Source organism: Festucalex cinctus, chromosome 14 (assembly GCF_051991245.1).
Source record: "Festucalex cinctus isolate MCC-2025b chromosome 14, RoL_Fcin_1.0, whole genome shotgun sequence".
NCBI lineage: Eukaryota > Metazoa > Chordata > Actinopteri > Syngnathiformes > Syngnathidae > Festucalex > Festucalex cinctus.
This window is the reverse complement of record NC_135424.1, coordinates 14,243,027-14,260,683: the sequence shown is the minus strand read 5'-3', so window position 1 is coordinate 14,260,683 and position 17,657 is coordinate 14,243,027. Positions and strand designations below refer to the sequence as shown.

Sequence of the window (17,657 nt, the reverse complement as noted above, 5' to 3'; positions counted from 1 at the left end):
ACAAAATAGAATAGAATAGTTTTTGTCCCGTCCCGTTCTTTTATAATTGACAGTAGATAAATTTGCCAAAATACAGCCATTTCTCCCATGGACTCTGAAACTGTGTTTATTTCGTATAAAATGGGGCAATGATGTCATCTACCGGTGGTTGGGCATCAGTAAAGTTGTTTCCAAGTTTGACATTTACAGTGGAGCATAATCAGATTCTCACCCATTATCCCCACTCTAAAAATATACAATTGATAAGTATACTTGTCAAAGGCAGTGAATGAGTTAACATTTGTGGAATGAGTTAAAAAGCAAAATTGCCACTTGCTGTCGACTGAAGATGACATCACAGTTACTCAGTGCAATGACCAATCACAGCTTACCTGTTTTCTGAAGCTGAGCTGTGATTGGTTGTTACCTGAACCCTGAGCAACTGTGATGTCATTTTCACTTGACAGAAAGTGGACAAAATGGCTGCCTTTTGATAATGATAAAAACTGCTGGATTTTGCTGCTCATATCCCACTAATGCAATATGACCCAGAATACTGTATTTAGACTAGTGGGGCTGCATAGAACATATTATTGTCAAGAAATTCTTCTTGAGTTGACATTCTCTTTAACCTTGTTGGTGGTACTGAACCCCATCAGTTTCCTACGCGCATTCACATAACCCTTATTGAAAAATAAAATGTGATTTTTATTTTTATTTTGTTTTAATTCAAGACACTGGTACAGGCCAGACTGCTATATAAAGTAACTTAGAGTAAGTCCTTTGTCAGCCTTAACTGAGAGTAACCTAAAATATAATCAAATGTATAAGTGCAAATTAACAGTAGGACCAGTGTTACACATCGCAAGTAACTAAAAGGGGAAAAAATGATATAGAGCCCAAGAGCCTTGAATTCTGCACAACAGCATAAAAACTACCAAGCAAATTTATGTGACAACTGCAGCTTTGCAGCTTTTACAGCATGCCACTGCATTCCAGTCTTCTTTTTACTAAACGTGTTTCATAGAGACTATAAATAATCATAGCACATAACTGTGATGGCAATTTGTAACAGCACATCTGCTCTACACACATGGGTGTTAATTGCATGAGGACTGGCGGAGGGCCCACGGGAGCAGAATGCATTGATGTATTTCAAGAACCATACAAGCTGTCAAAGCACATGTAACCTAGCAGCAGACCAGCACGTGTGACAGATAGGTCATACTACTTACAGTAGGAGGGTTCTTGTCCAGGAAGAGACGAATCAATAGGGCCAGTTCCTCTGCTGTGATACGCTGGCTCACCATGGCAACCAGCAGCTCCACTATTACAGTCTGGCAGTCTGAACGCAAAATAATTAGCAAGATTATAGAGTATTTCATTCACAAGTAGAGTTTTTGCACCTCCCAACATCTCTAAATGCCAAAAGTTCTTTAACACAAGTCTAATAGCTGCCCAAAATTATACAGAAAATCCATAGCAACATTTTTTGGTATGAATAAAATGGTAAAAAAATTTTTTTGCAACAAACCTTTAAGAGTAGGGTCCGCTTGGCTAAGGATGTTATGAAAGCCAGACAGGATGGTTTTGACTCCTCCCTGTGAGCATAAAAGGAAGACGTCAGTCATACTTGAGTGTCCAACAGCAGAGCAAAAGGTAACAAATTGAATTTTGGTGGCAAAGTTTAAAGAAATTTACAAAAGTTAGTCTGACCTGGTCGTAGAGTAGAGCAGCATTACGGTGGTTGGCGCGAACTGCGCTGAGCAGGCTGTGAAACACATGACTCACTACATCCAGGTCTGGGGAGCCAGTGGCCAGTAGTTGCAACTCGATTGTACAGATCTCAGGGAAAAGCAGCACGCCCCGCCCGGGACCGTCTGCCGCTGTCGCAAACTCACGTTGCACAGACTCCACCTTCATTCCTGAGGGAACAGCCAATGAGATAAATCAGAGACCCTGAGGAGAAACATTCAGACATGGACAAATCTTCAACCTCCTGCTGACTGACGCCACACTTGAGGAACACCATCTGGATGCTTAAACAGCTTCATGATCCAGAAGCAATGCCTGCTATGATTCCAAGCAGCTGTCCTGGTGGCAGCTGATAAAATGCAGCATGGGAGTCTGCTTTTGCTTTCATGGGAGCAGCCCAGCAGACTCTCACGCGCCTTGTCAGAGCTCCTTTTATTAATGAGTGATGCAAATCCCCTGCAGTTCACACTGCTTTATTTTCTTCCATATTTGCACAAACAAACCAGGATCTGGTTCAAACCTGACCCCGGATGCAAATTCAAATTTAGATAACTGTCTTGTTTTTTTTATCCTAAAAGAAAGGTTACCCACAGTTTAAATGTGGGCCTAAATGAAATGCCAACTGTCCAATATCATTCCAAGTTTTGGTGAAATTGTACATTTTGTCTGACAAACAAAGAATTATTATAATAAGAAAATAACGGGCGGCATGAATCAGTGATAGAGTGGTTGTCTCACAACCCTGAGGTTGTGGTTTCAATCCCAAGCCATTGTGATCATGTCAAAGTATCCCTGAGCCAGATACTGAACTACAAGTTGCTCCTGATGCAGCGTTATCAGTAGGCGAATGAGTAATCAAAATGTAAAGAGCTTTGAGGGCCTTGTAAAGTGGAAAAGCTCGATGTAAATTAAATACCATTTGTCAAAATTTGGGAGCTTCTTCACTGTGCAAAAAAAAGTAATATTTACTTGGAATTTTATTTTTGTATTTTTTTTCCACTCAGAAATTCTAAGTACAGGGTGAGTTTTGAGTACATTTGATCAATTTATTAAAAAAAAAAAAAAAAAAAGCTACTCAAGAGTTGAGGAACGAACCCACAACCTCCAGTTTGTGAGACAGCAACTCTACCACCTGAGCCATGCCGCTCTTTCTGTGTGTTAGTATACTGATGATGTCAGGCGGAATCCTTGTACTTCCAAGTGACCCATTTTTGGTCTCAGTTTCGACACATCAGCAATGCAGTATAGTGGCAAACCCCAAGCTGAAGGTCATGAGTTCATTTATTTATTTATTTTTAACAAACCGGTATAATGTACTCAAAACTCTCCTTGTAAAATGTACTTTGAATTTCAGAGTGAAAAAGCTTCGCTAGTTTATTTCAAATACGGTAAATATTACTATCACAGGAATAAATAGCCTGTACGTTAACTTCCTCGTTGTTATGAATATCTTATTTAGACACATGATTGTGTCAAGGGTGGACAACTAAAGCAATAGAACATCAATTAAAAGAAAGACTAGAGAAGAAGGAATTTTAAAACAACTGGTCGACTAGAATGAGGCCAGTATTTTTGATCCAAGGTTGGGAATGTTTTCCAGGAAGTAGCTGTTTAATGGCGATTTAACAAATCACAAGATCCAGCTCATGCGGTACAATGAGCAAATAAGCCTGCAGTTGTAGAACACAAAACAATGACTGTATTCTGAGAAGGTGAAAGGGAGAATGTGTACTAATCAGGCTGTGCCTGAAACCTACAAGAACAAAGCAGAAATGCAGAGGTTACACTGCATATGCGCCTGCTAGGTGTTAAAAATGTGCGAAGGAACAATTCTGCAGTGTCATGCAAGTATTCAGAATTTGCTATTGCCAAATATCATCATAGCAGAGGATGTGGTATTGTATTGTACAGAACATGACATTAAAAACATGTTTGACTATCTTGCACATTGCAGTTAAAAATGCATAGAAAAAGTTATTTGCCTTTAATGGGAAAAGTAAAGTTAAACATTTTGACCAGGAGATGCAGTAGGCTAAACAATTTTTGTTTCCCAAGGTTAAAAATAAATAGGTTTCAAGGTTGAGGAAAAATATACAACTTCTCAATCCATCAAGACGAAATCTCCTAACATTTACTACAAACACAAAATAATACAGAAGGAAAATAAATATAGATGATTTATAGTTAAAGCCTTAAATGACTCCCATGACTGTGTAGTGGGTGTTTCGAAAAAAATAAATAAAAAAATAAAAAATTCACCAGTGATGTTTGACCAGCTCAGCTGTATGTTCTGATAATGACGTGTTGCTTTCTTAAGGATCAGTGAGGTGCTGTGTGCTCCTACCCTCTTCCTGGTTGGCCATGTCCTCCGGGTTGCTTTCGCTGTCTGCGTCGTAGCCCTCCTCTTCCTCCTCCTCCTCCTCCTCCTCCTCCCCAGGGGGCTTGACGCCGCAGCTTTGAACGCCGTCCACCTCCTCCGATAGATCGCCGGCTGGGGTTCCCCCCTGCGCCAACACTTGGAACTTCTGACAGAAAGACGGCGAGAGGAGAGGAAAAAAAAAAAGAGGGGGAAGAGGAAGCAAGAGAAACGAGGAGAGAGAATGACAGAGAAAATGTCAAATTATTTTTTTAATGCATTTTAATATCAAAAGTAAATGTTAAACACGTGAACAAAATGCCAACCATCAACTGAGGAAAAAAGCTCAAATACCATACTACAAATCAGATGAATATCAGCTGACTCGCACAGCACTCAGGCAACAGAGTTCCTGGTTTGGTATAGTCCGTCATTATAAGGAACGGAGGTGCGCACGCACAAATGCACACACGCACACACACACGTGCACTCAAAAGTAAACAAGTCTTAAGTGTTAACTGGTTCACCAAAGAGGTTGCCGGTTGGAGGACAAGACATTATGTGGATCCATGTGACAAAACGCATTTGACTCTGTGATTTTAAGCTTCACAGAACAATTTCAAAGGGATCATGTGATAGCCACACACTGCATGAATCAATGCGAAAGAACGACGTGCTTCAGAATTAAATAAAATCTATTATATAAAAACATGAACCTTCCTGTGTACAAACAGGCTGAGTCACATGGGAGACTTGAAGAGCAGCAAAACTTGATCAGTGGAAAAATGAATGAATCTCATCCTGTTATTTTCATTAGTGTTCTAATTTCACGACAATACAATATAGCATAAAAAAATGCATAATGTCACTTACAGCATCTCCAAAGGCAGGACTCACCCTGTCTGGCTTCTCCTCAGGGGGATCGGGAGTAGATGACACGTCAGCCAAAGCCACTCTCAGCAGAGAATCAAAGAGTGGCACGGCGAGGTCAGAGTTCACGACCCCTGAGCAAGAAAGCTGGTCTCTCACTTCTAACAGGGTATCTCCAACTGACTGCAGCTACAGAGACGACATGATACCTTACTTGAGGTACTCAAAAGCAGAATATTTGTATTTTGTGTTTGCCAGGTGAAGAGGAGTTTCATACCTGATAGGTAAGCTCTGAGTCTGTCCTCTGCAGGGCTGAGGTGGCACTGTTTAGACAAATAGCCAATAAGGCCTCAAGAAGACGAATGCTTTGTAACTGCCACTCTTCCTCCAGTCTCTTGCTTGGATCTCTGGTTTTCCCCTCAGTGTGACCACTCTTAATTGAATCTTGACCTAGGTCATCTGCTCCCAGCAGGCTGACTGAGGCCGTGGAATATGGACTACTTTTGACCTTGAGTTCCTTCTTCTTCTTTGCTTTGCCATCCTTGGTTTTACAGGACAGCTTCTGAATGACCATGCTCATAAGGCGCAAACAAACATCCAAGCCTCCTAATCTGAAAAACTGCCTCTGGAACAAAGGGTTGGTCAGGTAGACGCAACGACACACTGACCAAACATCAGCTGCCCGTCGTATCTGTTCTCTGGATGGCAGGGTCACACTGTCTGGTGAAAGGTAAGCCAAGCGCCCGCCAAGGGGCTCACTAGCCGTACTGTCATAGCCCGAAGTGTCCTCAGAATCATTAGCGGAGTCCCGGTCTGAGTCAGCCTCTTTGCTAACGCACAGAAATGCAACGCAGAGGAAGAGGTTAATGACATGGAGGTGTGTCTCTGCTTGGCTACGGCCCGCCCCACGGCCCTGCCCGCTACGACTCTTGCGTCGGGGATATGCCTCCTTTAGCAATTCGTAGAACTTGCTGAGGCTCTGAGGACCCTCTCCAGATCCCCGAGAGGTCAGATCCTCAGCCAGGTTCGAGACTGTCTGCTTCTCTTCGGCAACAGCGATCTCCAGCTCCTGGAGCGCACCGTCAGTCTGCTGGTGTCCGAAACTTGTTATGAGGGTCTCAAATACCTTCAAAGCTAAAGAGCACGTCTGGTCAAGGTACACCAGTTCTGTCATCTGGTTGAGGCCATTGCAGCTGATGAAAAGATCTCGGATAACCCTGTGGTGGAAATATTTGTGAGTATTAATGTGGTGATTCATTTACAGAACAGTTAAAAAAAGAATAAGTGCTTCACTTCCCAGACTGCAGAATATTTGTATCTAAATACGTAATACTTGTTTCTGTAGACCTGGTCACATGTATTTTATCTCCTGCAGGGTAACGAGTGCCATTTACTGCGACACAACAGATTTTGAGAATTTTTACTTTTAACTAAAAACTCCTATACTGTTTTTAATAACTTAGCTGACTTTTGAATTACAACACATGCCACTGAAAAACAGTCGGTAACTAGGCAGTGATAAATGATAAACTATGTTACATGGTAAAGTAAACTTAAAATGAGTTACCCATCAGGGCACTGTTGGGATAACTTCCTGTTCATCTAAGATATGTAAAGAAAATACAGATTCTTATTTTAAATGTTAACTTTGTTGCCTGCCTCTCAATTGTTATAATTTCTTCTTTTTTTTTCCAGCGTTAATTCCACTTTGTATTTATGAAGGACCAAAAATATTTTTATTTTTTGAATCTCGTCTTTATTTGTGTCTTATTTTTACTATTATTTTTTTATGTACATATATTTTTTGCTGTATTTCCATTCATATTTATTTTTTGTATTTAATTTTTGCATTATATTCTTATATCCATTTTTGTTTTCGTTTTTATTTATTTATTTATTTATTTATTTATATTTTGGCATTTTTAGTCCTCCAAAAGTCTCCGGTTCGAGTCCAGGCTCGGACCTTCCTGGGTGGAGTTTGCATGTTCTCCCCGTGCCCGCGTGGGTCTTCTCCGGGTACTCCGGTCTCCTCCCACATTCCAAAGACATGCATGGCAGGTTAATTGGCCGCTCCGAATTGTCCCTAGGTGTGCTTGTGAGTGTGGATGGTTGTTTGTCTCTGTGTGCCCTGCGATTGGTTGGCAACCAGTCCAGGGTGTCCCCCGCCTACTGCCCAGAGCTAGCTGAGATAGGCGCCAGCAGCCCCCGCGACCCTTGTGAGGAATAAGCGGTCAAGAAAATGGATGGATGGATGGATAGTCCTCCAAAATTAATGTGTTTATTCATGATAAAATGTATTTTGCATTTTATTATCAAAAATGTGGATACACCATTACACAATTGTGAACTCACACAGGATACAAAATGCATTTACAAACTGATTTCTAAAGTTATTTCCAAGTTGAAGTACCCTAACAAAGTCAAACTGTAACTGCATGTTATGCAGCTGTAGATAAACACATCCTCTTCTGGTGCTCCAGTGCTGTACTCTTGTCAAGTAAACCAACAATAGTATCTCACATCACTTGCTATCCACAAAGCTTTGCTAAATTATTGATTAGCATCAATTAGCAATGATAAGGTTGGACCGATCTAATGACAATCTGATACATTTAATTATCTGGTAATATGAATGAGTACAGAATATAATTTAATGCATTATACATTTCCAAATAAATACTAAGTATCCTTTTTTTTTTAAAGGTTTTAAAACAGGTTACTTCTTTGTGAAATAACAACTTGTGAGCACTTAAGCCACCTAACACCCAATGTAGTATTAAAAAAAATTATACGGACAGAGGGAAAAAAAACAACAACTGATCACTTACCTGAATTTGAGAAGAGCAGGTAATGCTTGCAGATATACCAGTAGTACCTCTACAGGAAGGCACTGCGAGTGATAGCTACAGACTTGGGTGCACACTGTAGAAACTCCAAGCTGTTGGGCATGGTGGGCTAGTTCGACCCCTCGCTGCAGCACAGGGTTGAAGATGTGCGTGTAGAGCTGCCACTGCACCACAGCATTGCCACGCAGTGTCAAGTGGCACACGTGAGCAGCTACAAGCTGGCTCAGGTGCCAGTCGTCCCCAAACACTAGTTCTTGGTAAGCCTCAAGGGCATCCCACTTCCATAACATGTCCTCCGCACCACCGCCACTTGGCAGAATCCCTTGAGATCGGTAGCACAGGCTGGTGGAAATAGCTGAAAGCTCCCCATGTTGTAGCGTCTCCTCAAGGTCTGGCAACTGACTGTGGTCCAAAGTGCAAATGTTGCATGAAGCGAGCTTCGCTCTCTCTGAGGGCTGTCCTCCACCAAGCTGGTCTAGTATTAGTCTGCCGAGAACACTGAGAACATGAGACTGGTAACTACGTAGGCCTGGTGCTTGGAAGGCGTCCAAGAGTGGCCGTATGACCGAACGAGGGTCCATGCAACAGCAGATTCCAACAGCCTGCACCCCGACCAGCACCTGCAATACGGCCGGTCCACTGGGCGACAAGCGCTGCAGGAGCCGCAGACATTGGTGAGCGCAGGCAGCTAGGCAGCAGCAGCGTTCAGGGTAACGCACTGCATCACCCTCCAACCCTTCCTTGCCGTCGCCGTCCTCTTCAAAGGGGTTACGCCTGGCAGCCATCTTAAAAGCCGAAACAGGCAAACCCGACAGATCTCTGTGATGATGGAGGAAGTGTGAATATTCACAGCGACGGTGACGACGTCGAGCGCACACAGACTGATGCAGCTGCTCTGACTTTGCTTTCTTGACGGCACTCACGATCTTGAAGACCCCTGCGATTAGACCTCGTAGCCTTTCTGAAGCTTCGCCTCCTACATCTGAATCTCTGGCCATCCCAAGTTCCTCCAAACGTAGTACTGTAGCCTCAAAAAGCTCCAGACCACGATGTTGGACAAACTCATGGATGAGGTCTAGTGCTTGACTAAAGAAGAAGGGGTTGGGTGTTGAGGCCTGCAGGCAGCCCAGAAGGACTTGCAATACCCCTTCTAGAAGCTCAGGCAGCAGAAGTGCCCTGTGACGAAAGCGGGAAAAAGAAAAATCTTCTTGGACTTCTTGTAGGGTCTTTTTTGGCCGAGGAGCAAATGGATTTGTCTGTCTGTGTAGGCAGCTTTGGATTTTGAGAGTGGCCCGTAGCAGGTCGGTTAAGCTACGCCTCAGGCTATCTGGAAGGGTTTCACTTTGACTGACATCTACAGACATCAGGTGCAGGATTGTGCGCAGAAGCATCCTCTGGACCAGTGCAATTGGCTCTTCTGTCCACCCACCAGCAAGTTCCTCTGCCCCTGTTCCACCACCGCTTCCTGGACCACAACAATCTCCAAACTCAGTCAGAATCTCAGTGAGCGTTGGTACAACACTGACTGCCAAGCCCGGATTGTGACTGATGCTCCTATCAAATTTACACACTTTCTCCAGTAATGAAAGCAACACGTAGCAGAGGTCAAAGGGTGAGTTCTCCATGCGATTGAATATTGACATTGCAGCTGGGTCTGTCAGGGTTTCTGCGTCCAGTGTGCGCGATCCAGAGACTCTGGGATGGGGGTATGGCGCACTCATGGTTTCTGTGGTGGCGGTTGCTGTGTCCGTTAACTGTGTGGCTTCCGAACGATGATGTAGATGATGTACACGGATGGTCGAGCCATGCGACCTTCTGCTCCTTGCGCCACTTGGGCCTGCCTTGTCTTCAGCATTGGCTTCGGAATCTGAGGTAGAAACTTGCGAGCGCCGAGCATCCTTTACAGAGTATTTCTGGGCTGCCCTACGTGACCGCCTTGATTTCCAGGTGCCACTGCCAACACGTGGCCTTTTTCCAGGTTCCTGTTCATCTGTCCCAGGCTTCTGTCCTGCTCTAAGAGGCGAGGCCTTTACCTCCCGGCTGAGGAACACTTCTAATAAGGACGGCAGCGTGAAATCTGTCGACATAGAGAATTGTCGTTTGTGAGCTTTCTTGAAATACCGAACAAATAGACCTTTTGGAGACAGAATTTAAATTAAACACCTACCCACCTTACAATACGTTTAATTCGGTGGTGAATGTACATGCAGGTAATTCTCAGAAACTATTTCCTACTTGTTAAAACAAATTCACTGAGTACGAAAATAATTAAAGTAAAAAAAATGTTGAACGTCCATGCCACAGAGGATCATCAGTCCAGTACTAAATACCAGTGCCGTTCAAAGGTCAAAAGCTCCTGTAAGGACTCCTCAACATTTCATGCTTCTCACTTCACACAGTTCTGATTTACAGCTTTACAAAAATGTCAAAAAAGGGGGAAAATAAGTATTGTCATGGAATGGCACTCAGGAAAAATAAAAACTAGCTATATCTAATTACACCTTGTGCTTCTCTACCAAGTTAATTTAAGAGTTCAAAAAGTGTAGACGCTTAGCAAAGAATGACATGAAACAAAAAGGTCTCAGCAAACATGAAATGAAGTCTGCTGTACACTTCGGATGCACAATTTATATGAGTGTAAACAGAACAAGAAAAAAAGAGTTCTAATGGTTGGTTATCTTATTAGTTGCAGCATGAACAATTGATGTTAATGAGTACAAACCTGGTGCTTTTTCTTCCTGTACAGGGATCTTCCACACTAGTGGGAGTAGGGACAGCAACAAAGTGAGCAGCTCCTCTCGGCAAGTCAGCTCCTGAGTGAGCACACACACCGGGGTTACCTCAAAAGCCTCCCTTCTCCTCTCCTTTTGGTCACACTCTTATGTCACATTAGGACACACCCATCAAGACACACACACAGTGCAATTCCAACATCCACCTGATTTTCGGAACAAAGAGTCTAGATTAACTTGACAAGTGAAATGAACCTTTTTATGATGACTTTTTAGATAAGACACCACCTTACTATGCTTTTGGCTAAATTAATTGGTAAATCTTCAGTGGGGAAGCAATGTAGCATCGACATGACAGTCTTGTTTCCGAGACCTGGAGGATCGCATGTCTGCACGCAGCATTCCTCACTGCAGAGAGAACCAACTCCTTCATGTGCTAATTAAAAACTATCTCCAACTCCGTCCTTTGTCCAAAAACAACGATCAGCTCCCAGATCAAAATGCAGAATAATCATATTATCAGTTTGTAAACATCTTCTACATCGGTCAGATAAGACGCAGATAATGTAGATGTCCAAAGTAACGTCCATCCATTTTCTATTCTACGTATCCTTCATTTGTGTGGCGGATATGCTGAAGCCCTGGAATGGTCACCACTAACAGCCAATCCCAGGGCACATAGACAAAACAACCATTCAAAATCACATTCATACCAATGAACCTAACATTCATATTTTTTGGAATGCTTGGTCAAGAACCAGAAAACTCCATACAAGAAACCCGGAGCCTGGACTTGAACCCCCAGCTTCCTGCTTTCTTCTCACCTGGTCAATGATGGAATCCAGGGTGCTAAGCAACAGAAATCCTCTCCCTCTGACGAGGTACTCTCCAAGTGCAACCATATGACTTTCCTCCTCATCCTCCTCCCGTGCCTCTGCTCTCTGTGCCACCGCACTGCATAGTTGGTGAACATCAGTCAGGAACTCCCTTGCCAGTGTGTTACTGGCCCCACTCATGTCTGAGCTAAAAGAGAAAGAAACAGAAAGGGAGCACAATCATCATAAGGGATTCATTAAAATCTGCTACTCCCCAATTAGTAACATAGATGACTTGACTGAAAATTGGCCACTTAAAACCGCAATGTAAAATCAACAAAAGGCTAAACCCATACATTTTCTGAACCGCATCCATCCATCTTCTTGACCGCTTATTCCTCACAAGGGTCGCGGGGGGTGCTGGCGCCTATCTCAGCTGGCTCTGGGCAGTAGGCGGGGGACACCCTGGACTGGTTGCCAGCCAATCGCAGTGAACCGCATACCTCCACAGTAAATTCTTCATTCCTCAACCCTTGAGGGACTTTTATTTTATTTTTTCAATTCTTTGTTTTACTCATCCAAATGTAAATATTAGCCTACTCTAAAAATGAGTCTATTTGCTCCCACTCTAAATAGAGTCAAATTTACTCTCCAGAGTTTACAGTGCATTTTTGTAAGTTATTGTCTATGCTTTCCCCAGTTGTAAACAAAAACAGCAAAATACTTCCAGCATCAAACTATTGCATGTCTGTCTAAATTGGACTTTAGAATATACAGTCTAAGCAAGTCAACAAAACCTCATCATATTCAATCAGTACAGGTGCAGTCCTCCTCGGGGTGTAAAATGTAAGGTTGGCCAAGCATTGTGTGCTCCTCGCATAATGCTGTTGTGATTGCGGGTAGCGCCACAGTGTATCACATGGCTGACAGAAGCTACAGAATAAGCTCAATTTGTGTTCCATTTACTCACACAGTGATTCTCTATCATCGCAGCCTCCTCAGCGGCATATTCTACGTTCCACGTTTGTTTACAGAAAATGGCGGGGACTCTGTATGAGTGGCACAGTAGGCTACTGGATGTGTAAAATAGTTGACTGTGACTTTGTCACAGTAAAGCAGGGGATAATCAATGGAATGATAATCTACCACGGTAGAATTCCCTTAAACTGTTCACAAAAGTGTTAAGAAGCACGAGTCCATGAAATTGTGATCAAAATGTTGCAGTTCAAAGGGAAGCATCAAGCAGAAATAGACTTGCCGTGTAACACACAGTCAACAGTTATAAACGCCTATTATGGGCAAGCAGTAGACAACATTTTCTGTAAAAGACGGCAGTTAATGTGAAATTGAACTTTTGAGCTAAACCGTGTAGAGTGGTACTTTTATGGTCACCACTTAATCCCAATTGTACAACAGTATTAAAAGCCAGAACTAATTTACAACTGCTTTCACATAGAAATGGTGTTGTCCCAACAAGGACAAACTCCGCAATCAACACGCCACTTCCAAAGCTAGGCAAGTGGCATTTTCCCTTATCTATTTTGCTTCACCAAATGTGATTGTAAAAAAAATAGGCAGGCGTCAACACAAGACATAGTTATCGCTTCTAACAGTGTTAAAGTCATAGAAATTGCTGTCCTAAACCATATTTAAATACTTAACAATATAGTAACAATAGCTGTTTTTTTACAATCACCAACACGACAATCGTATTTCTAACAGTGCAGCTAGTTTTGTTGCCTTACCAAATGTTACTGGGAATGACAGTTCCCTTCCAGTCATCTTGTGTATATTCCAAGCCTAACTGCAGCTCGACTGCCGGCTGTATCTGCATACCTTCTCGCACGGCGACTGACTGAATTTTCTGTTCTGCCGAGCAAATTCCATTAAATTGGAATTTCAAATGGAAGCCTTCCAGATTCGCAGCAGATCAGCGTATCACATGAAAGCATGTGATGTCACATGGCAAGGGGACTGGCCTTGGGAATACTCAAGAGCCTCCAATGACCCGCAGAGGACCTCTGTAATAGACCATCACTCACAAAACCTGCATTTGTATTCTCCAGTACAACTGTGATGGTGACAAGCGTTAGAATGTTATGCCGATCTACTTGTAAAAGAATATGACAGGATTTTGGAGTAGAATTTAGTAATTGTTCCAGAGGTCTGCTTATCGGTAAAACAATTGCAGCTGATTCAATTTGTCAACATATACTGTAGTAGATAAGGAACTGCGTTTATTGGGGCTCGTTGACAGCATTTTCTTATCTGTTCCTTTATAAATAAGCCTACATTGCACTTCATTTTTCTATTTCTGTTTTTTAAAGATAATAATAAAGTACTCAACATTTCAATACTTATTCTTGATTGATGTTGCTTTATTTGTTTATGGTTTGTTTGTGGTAGTTTACAATGTTGCACTTGCCACTACATATGAGAACTGTTTCCAACATTTGGTTAGCTAGATTAGCGTGATTAATAATAGGTCAACGCCTGCATACATGCAGTGCAGTTCAACAGCACTCTAAACTACAACACTGACAGGAAGATAGTCTTGATACAGCTCTCAGATTTCAATAGATTAGACAAGATGATTGTTGTGACTTGTGGTCCACTACAATGCACAACATTAAAAAACATTCAATCTTCTAATGTTGCAGAGCGGAATATTAAATTGCCTGCCGCACTTCAGCATGTCTTGAGAGACAAATTTCTCATACACAAATCAATTGTCTGATTTACAGTGAACAACACTAATAATTCAGAGGCTCTTGAATTCCATAATGTCCCATATGCCGTCATTCATTATGGAAAATTTCATGTCCTGCACATAATTTCAGGACTTTAGACAGCTGTTAGATTTCTCGCTTTACAGTTGAGCTCAAACAGAAATTAATAGCCAGCAATGCAAAGTGATGTTTATCTCAATTGCTTTTGATTAAAAAAAAAACCTCTATAATTGTATTGCCAATCTCTTTTAACAGACGCACAGTGAATTGCTGCACTTCCACACTGTACTGACACCAAATCTCACAGTGACTCAAACTCAAGTACATACAATTAAATGAAAACGATACAAAAAAAAAAAAGTCCCTTCATCAAGCTTAACATTTTTACAGCAAAGCACACATAACCATGTAGGAAGTGACTAATAATGTTACCTACCAGAATTTCAGGGCATCTTTGGTGTGATGAGGTTGATGTTGCACAAAGTGGAAGAAACAGAGGAAATTTTCTAGACTCTGGAGGGTGACCTGATAAGAGACACGCAAAAGAGGTCAGCGGAGCATCACAAATCAAACCATTCCTATTCTTGACAGGATTGAAAAGAAACTTAGCACACTTGTCATTATATACAGTGGATGTAAAAAGTCGACATGTCCTTGTTCCAGGTGTATATGATATGAAACAAAAATAATACAAAGGCAATTTTTGATCCACCTTGTGAAGTAGGTAAAGTGAAGTGAAGCGGTTTGTTGCACACTTGCACATCCTCTTTTACAACTGTTCAAACCAACCAATCACATTCAAGCTCAAGTTAAATGGGAGTCAGCACATACCTGCCAACATTGAAAAGACGAGACGAAAACTGATCAGAGAGGCCGAGTGTGTAGTTCTTTTCTACCCACTGTATTATGTCGATCTATTAACAATATAAAAGGAACTTCTTGTTTAGCATGGACCTATTACACCAGTAAGGATTAATGAGGTTAGTCATGGCACATGCCATGGTGAAGGTAGTGATTCATCGGCAGGGAGGCAAAGACAATCATGGAGAATAGTTGCCATTTATTGCAGGAAGGATTGTTGTGTGGTGCAATTCATCAACCAGAGTTGACCCAAAAACAGCATTTATAATAATAATAATAATAATTAAAAAATAAAATAAAATAAAATAAAAAAATAAAATCGGATCCTACTACTTCTCGGGTAGTGTGTTAATATACCTGAATGGACTGTGCTGACCTTGACTGATGGTTTTCTGCTGACTGTCTGCATCATGAAGCCAAGAAGAGAGACTGCAGTGTGCAGGACAATAAATCAGACTGCATGTAGTTATATGGTGAGGAACCATATTTGATAACAAAAGGGGAAACAATTAGATGACCAAAAACTTGACTATAAGTAAGTAAATAAATAGTTGTTTCCACACAAGCAATGGCACAAATTTTGTCCCAGACTTGTGAGCGTTTTGGCCGTTGAACACAGGGAGCAGGATGAAACGATCATTTAATTATTGGATACGAATTACTGGCCTATTTCTGAGGAATAAACGGATTTTAGAGCAATTACAAAAGACAGAAGAACAGCATCACCAATACATGTAATGACGTATGAAGTGATGTGTTATGATTAGGCACGTCTAATCCCTTCACGTTTGGATTTTGCAGATTGGGAACACGTTTGTAGTTGTTTGGCTCTGGAAAAGTTAGTTATCACAATCCAATAATTTAGCATTTGGAGTATAGTTTTATAAGTAGGAAAGAAATTACAGTAACTCGCAGTATACAGCTATTTCTGATAATGTGATATGCAATCTGTTAAAACACTTGTTTGTTTGTTTGTTTTTTGCCAGCCTCACAAAGGAAATCAAGATAGTAAATACAAACCAAACTGCCTCAGTGTTTAAATACTTTCCGAGGGGATTGCATACACACATTTTTGCATGTCTTCTCCTCTGGGTTGTCAATGGTTGTTGCAGGATCTTTTGTCATCCAACTGAGGGCTTACAGAACTGACAGTCAGTGATGTAAAACCACCATTAAAAGAAAACTAGTAAAACAACGATGTCTTGTTTACAAGTTATCGAGACATATCTGAGAAACAGATTTCTGCAAAGGAATCTGTGTCAACTTCCTTCCTGTGTCGCAACTTTGAAAGTAAGTTTAGTTTTCATGTGATCTGGCGTTATGAATTAAGACTTAAAGAAAAGTTGTCTTTGCGTCTGCCAAATTAAATATGCATGACTCACGAGTGCCAGAATGAGGAGTGCTATAGCAGGTGAGACCATTTCACCCAAATGAGGTGGCTGGCTAGGTGGGATGGTTACCAAAATGTGATTGAATACATGAATAATGAATAATAATCCCTGGAGCATCACTGCACTTGTGCACTAAGTCTGTCATCAGTGTAGTGGTTGTGGCCATTTTCTTCTAATGGGAAAAGGAAAATGAGTAGTGCAAGATAATGCCAATTTACAGGCAGGGGTTGCTTCTTTTTTTTTTTTTTTTCCTCTGGTGGCTTTAATCCAATTTTACAATGCTCTGTGCACCATCCAGCCGGGCTGATTTGATAATGGAGAGATTACCAAACGTGTTCATACAACTTGGGAAATCATCAGTTGGAACTCAAGAGAACACCTTTGGAAAGTCAACAAAAAAACTGTGTTTGACATTTGAGACTGTTCTGCTTCTGTCTAATTTACAATTTGCATTGGAATTTGATTGATCATACCTTACAGAAAGATTCTAGCTGACACAGTAAAATATGTCTTCTATATTAGTCATAAAATTTATGTATTTGGGCAAACATTTCTGATCAGGAAATCCCACAGAATTCATTGAAATGCTATATTACAGTACAATCTGTTTCAATTAGGGCTGTCAAAAGTAAAGCATCAACTGATTAAGATTAATTGAAATTCTTTAAAAAAAAAAAATCACTCAGTTAACTCTGGTAACTCAGTTAACTCAGTATTACTCAGTACTCAGTTAACGGACTATAGGTAGTTTTACTTTCATTTTTAACTTGATGCTTGTTAAAGAAATCTCAAGTAATGTGTGCACTTCACAAAGCCAACTTCAAATAGCATGTTTATTTATTTATTTATTTATTTATTCACTATTCGCCTACTTCTTAATTTACTGATGTAAAATGTATTTACTTGCAGCAAAAAAAAACACTTGCATTTCACTTAAAAATGTTTGTTTTGTTACCTTATTCTTTACTGATTTCTGTTTCATGTACAGCACTTTGCATACAGCAATGCCTGTTCTTAAAGCGCTTTATAAATACAGTTGAGTTGAGTTGAGTTGAGTTGAGTTGAGTTGAGTTGTAAGTCTTCGGCGTATCATCTCAGAGCAAAAATACCTTCAAGTTCCCTCCATGGGGCCTCGCAAATAAACCTTCAAGTGTGCTGCTTGTGAGCACAACTAAACCTGGAAGTGTGAAGTTCTGGGAAATGTTTCAATGAGGGGAAAAGATGCTGAATTCATTTGGATTATTTTGTTTCACATTAGTAGTTTACAGAAATATTCTATTTAAAGGACAAACAAAACTATAAAAACAATGTGATGATAAGAGT

At 41.2% G+C, this 17,657-nt stretch overlaps 1 protein-coding gene across 6 annotated transcripts in view; it reads right to left on the bottom strand.

Moving 5' to 3' along the window:
• Positions 1-17,657, bottom strand: part of lyst (lysosomal trafficking regulator) — a 56,893-nt gene that overhangs the window by 32,611 nt on the left and 6,625 nt on the right. For 2 of the 6 annotated variants that reach the window (XM_077495094.1, XM_077495096.1), the window contains 10 exons: positions 14,519-14,607; positions 11,363-11,561; positions 10,529-10,619; positions 7,789-9,883; positions 5,238-6,177; positions 4,964-5,149; positions 4,079-4,259; positions 1,696-1,904; positions 1,514-1,580; positions 1,215-1,324 (listed from right to left, as the gene is read on the bottom strand). In XM_077495094.1, coding sequence (XP_077351220.1) covers positions 1,215-1,324; positions 1,514-1,580; positions 1,696-1,904; positions 4,079-4,259; positions 4,964-5,149; positions 5,238-6,177; positions 7,789-9,883; positions 10,529-10,619; positions 11,363-11,561; positions 14,519-14,607 — 4,167 coding nt within the window. Of the gene's footprint in view, positions 1-1,214; positions 1,325-1,513; positions 1,581-1,695; positions 1,905-4,078; positions 4,260-4,963; positions 5,150-5,237; positions 6,178-7,788; positions 9,884-10,528; positions 10,620-11,362; positions 11,562-13,098; positions 13,192-14,518; positions 14,608-17,657 lie in introns of those variants that run through there. The other 4 variants (XM_077495095.1, XM_077495097.1, XM_077495098.1 and 1 more) reach the window with 4 other exon arrangements.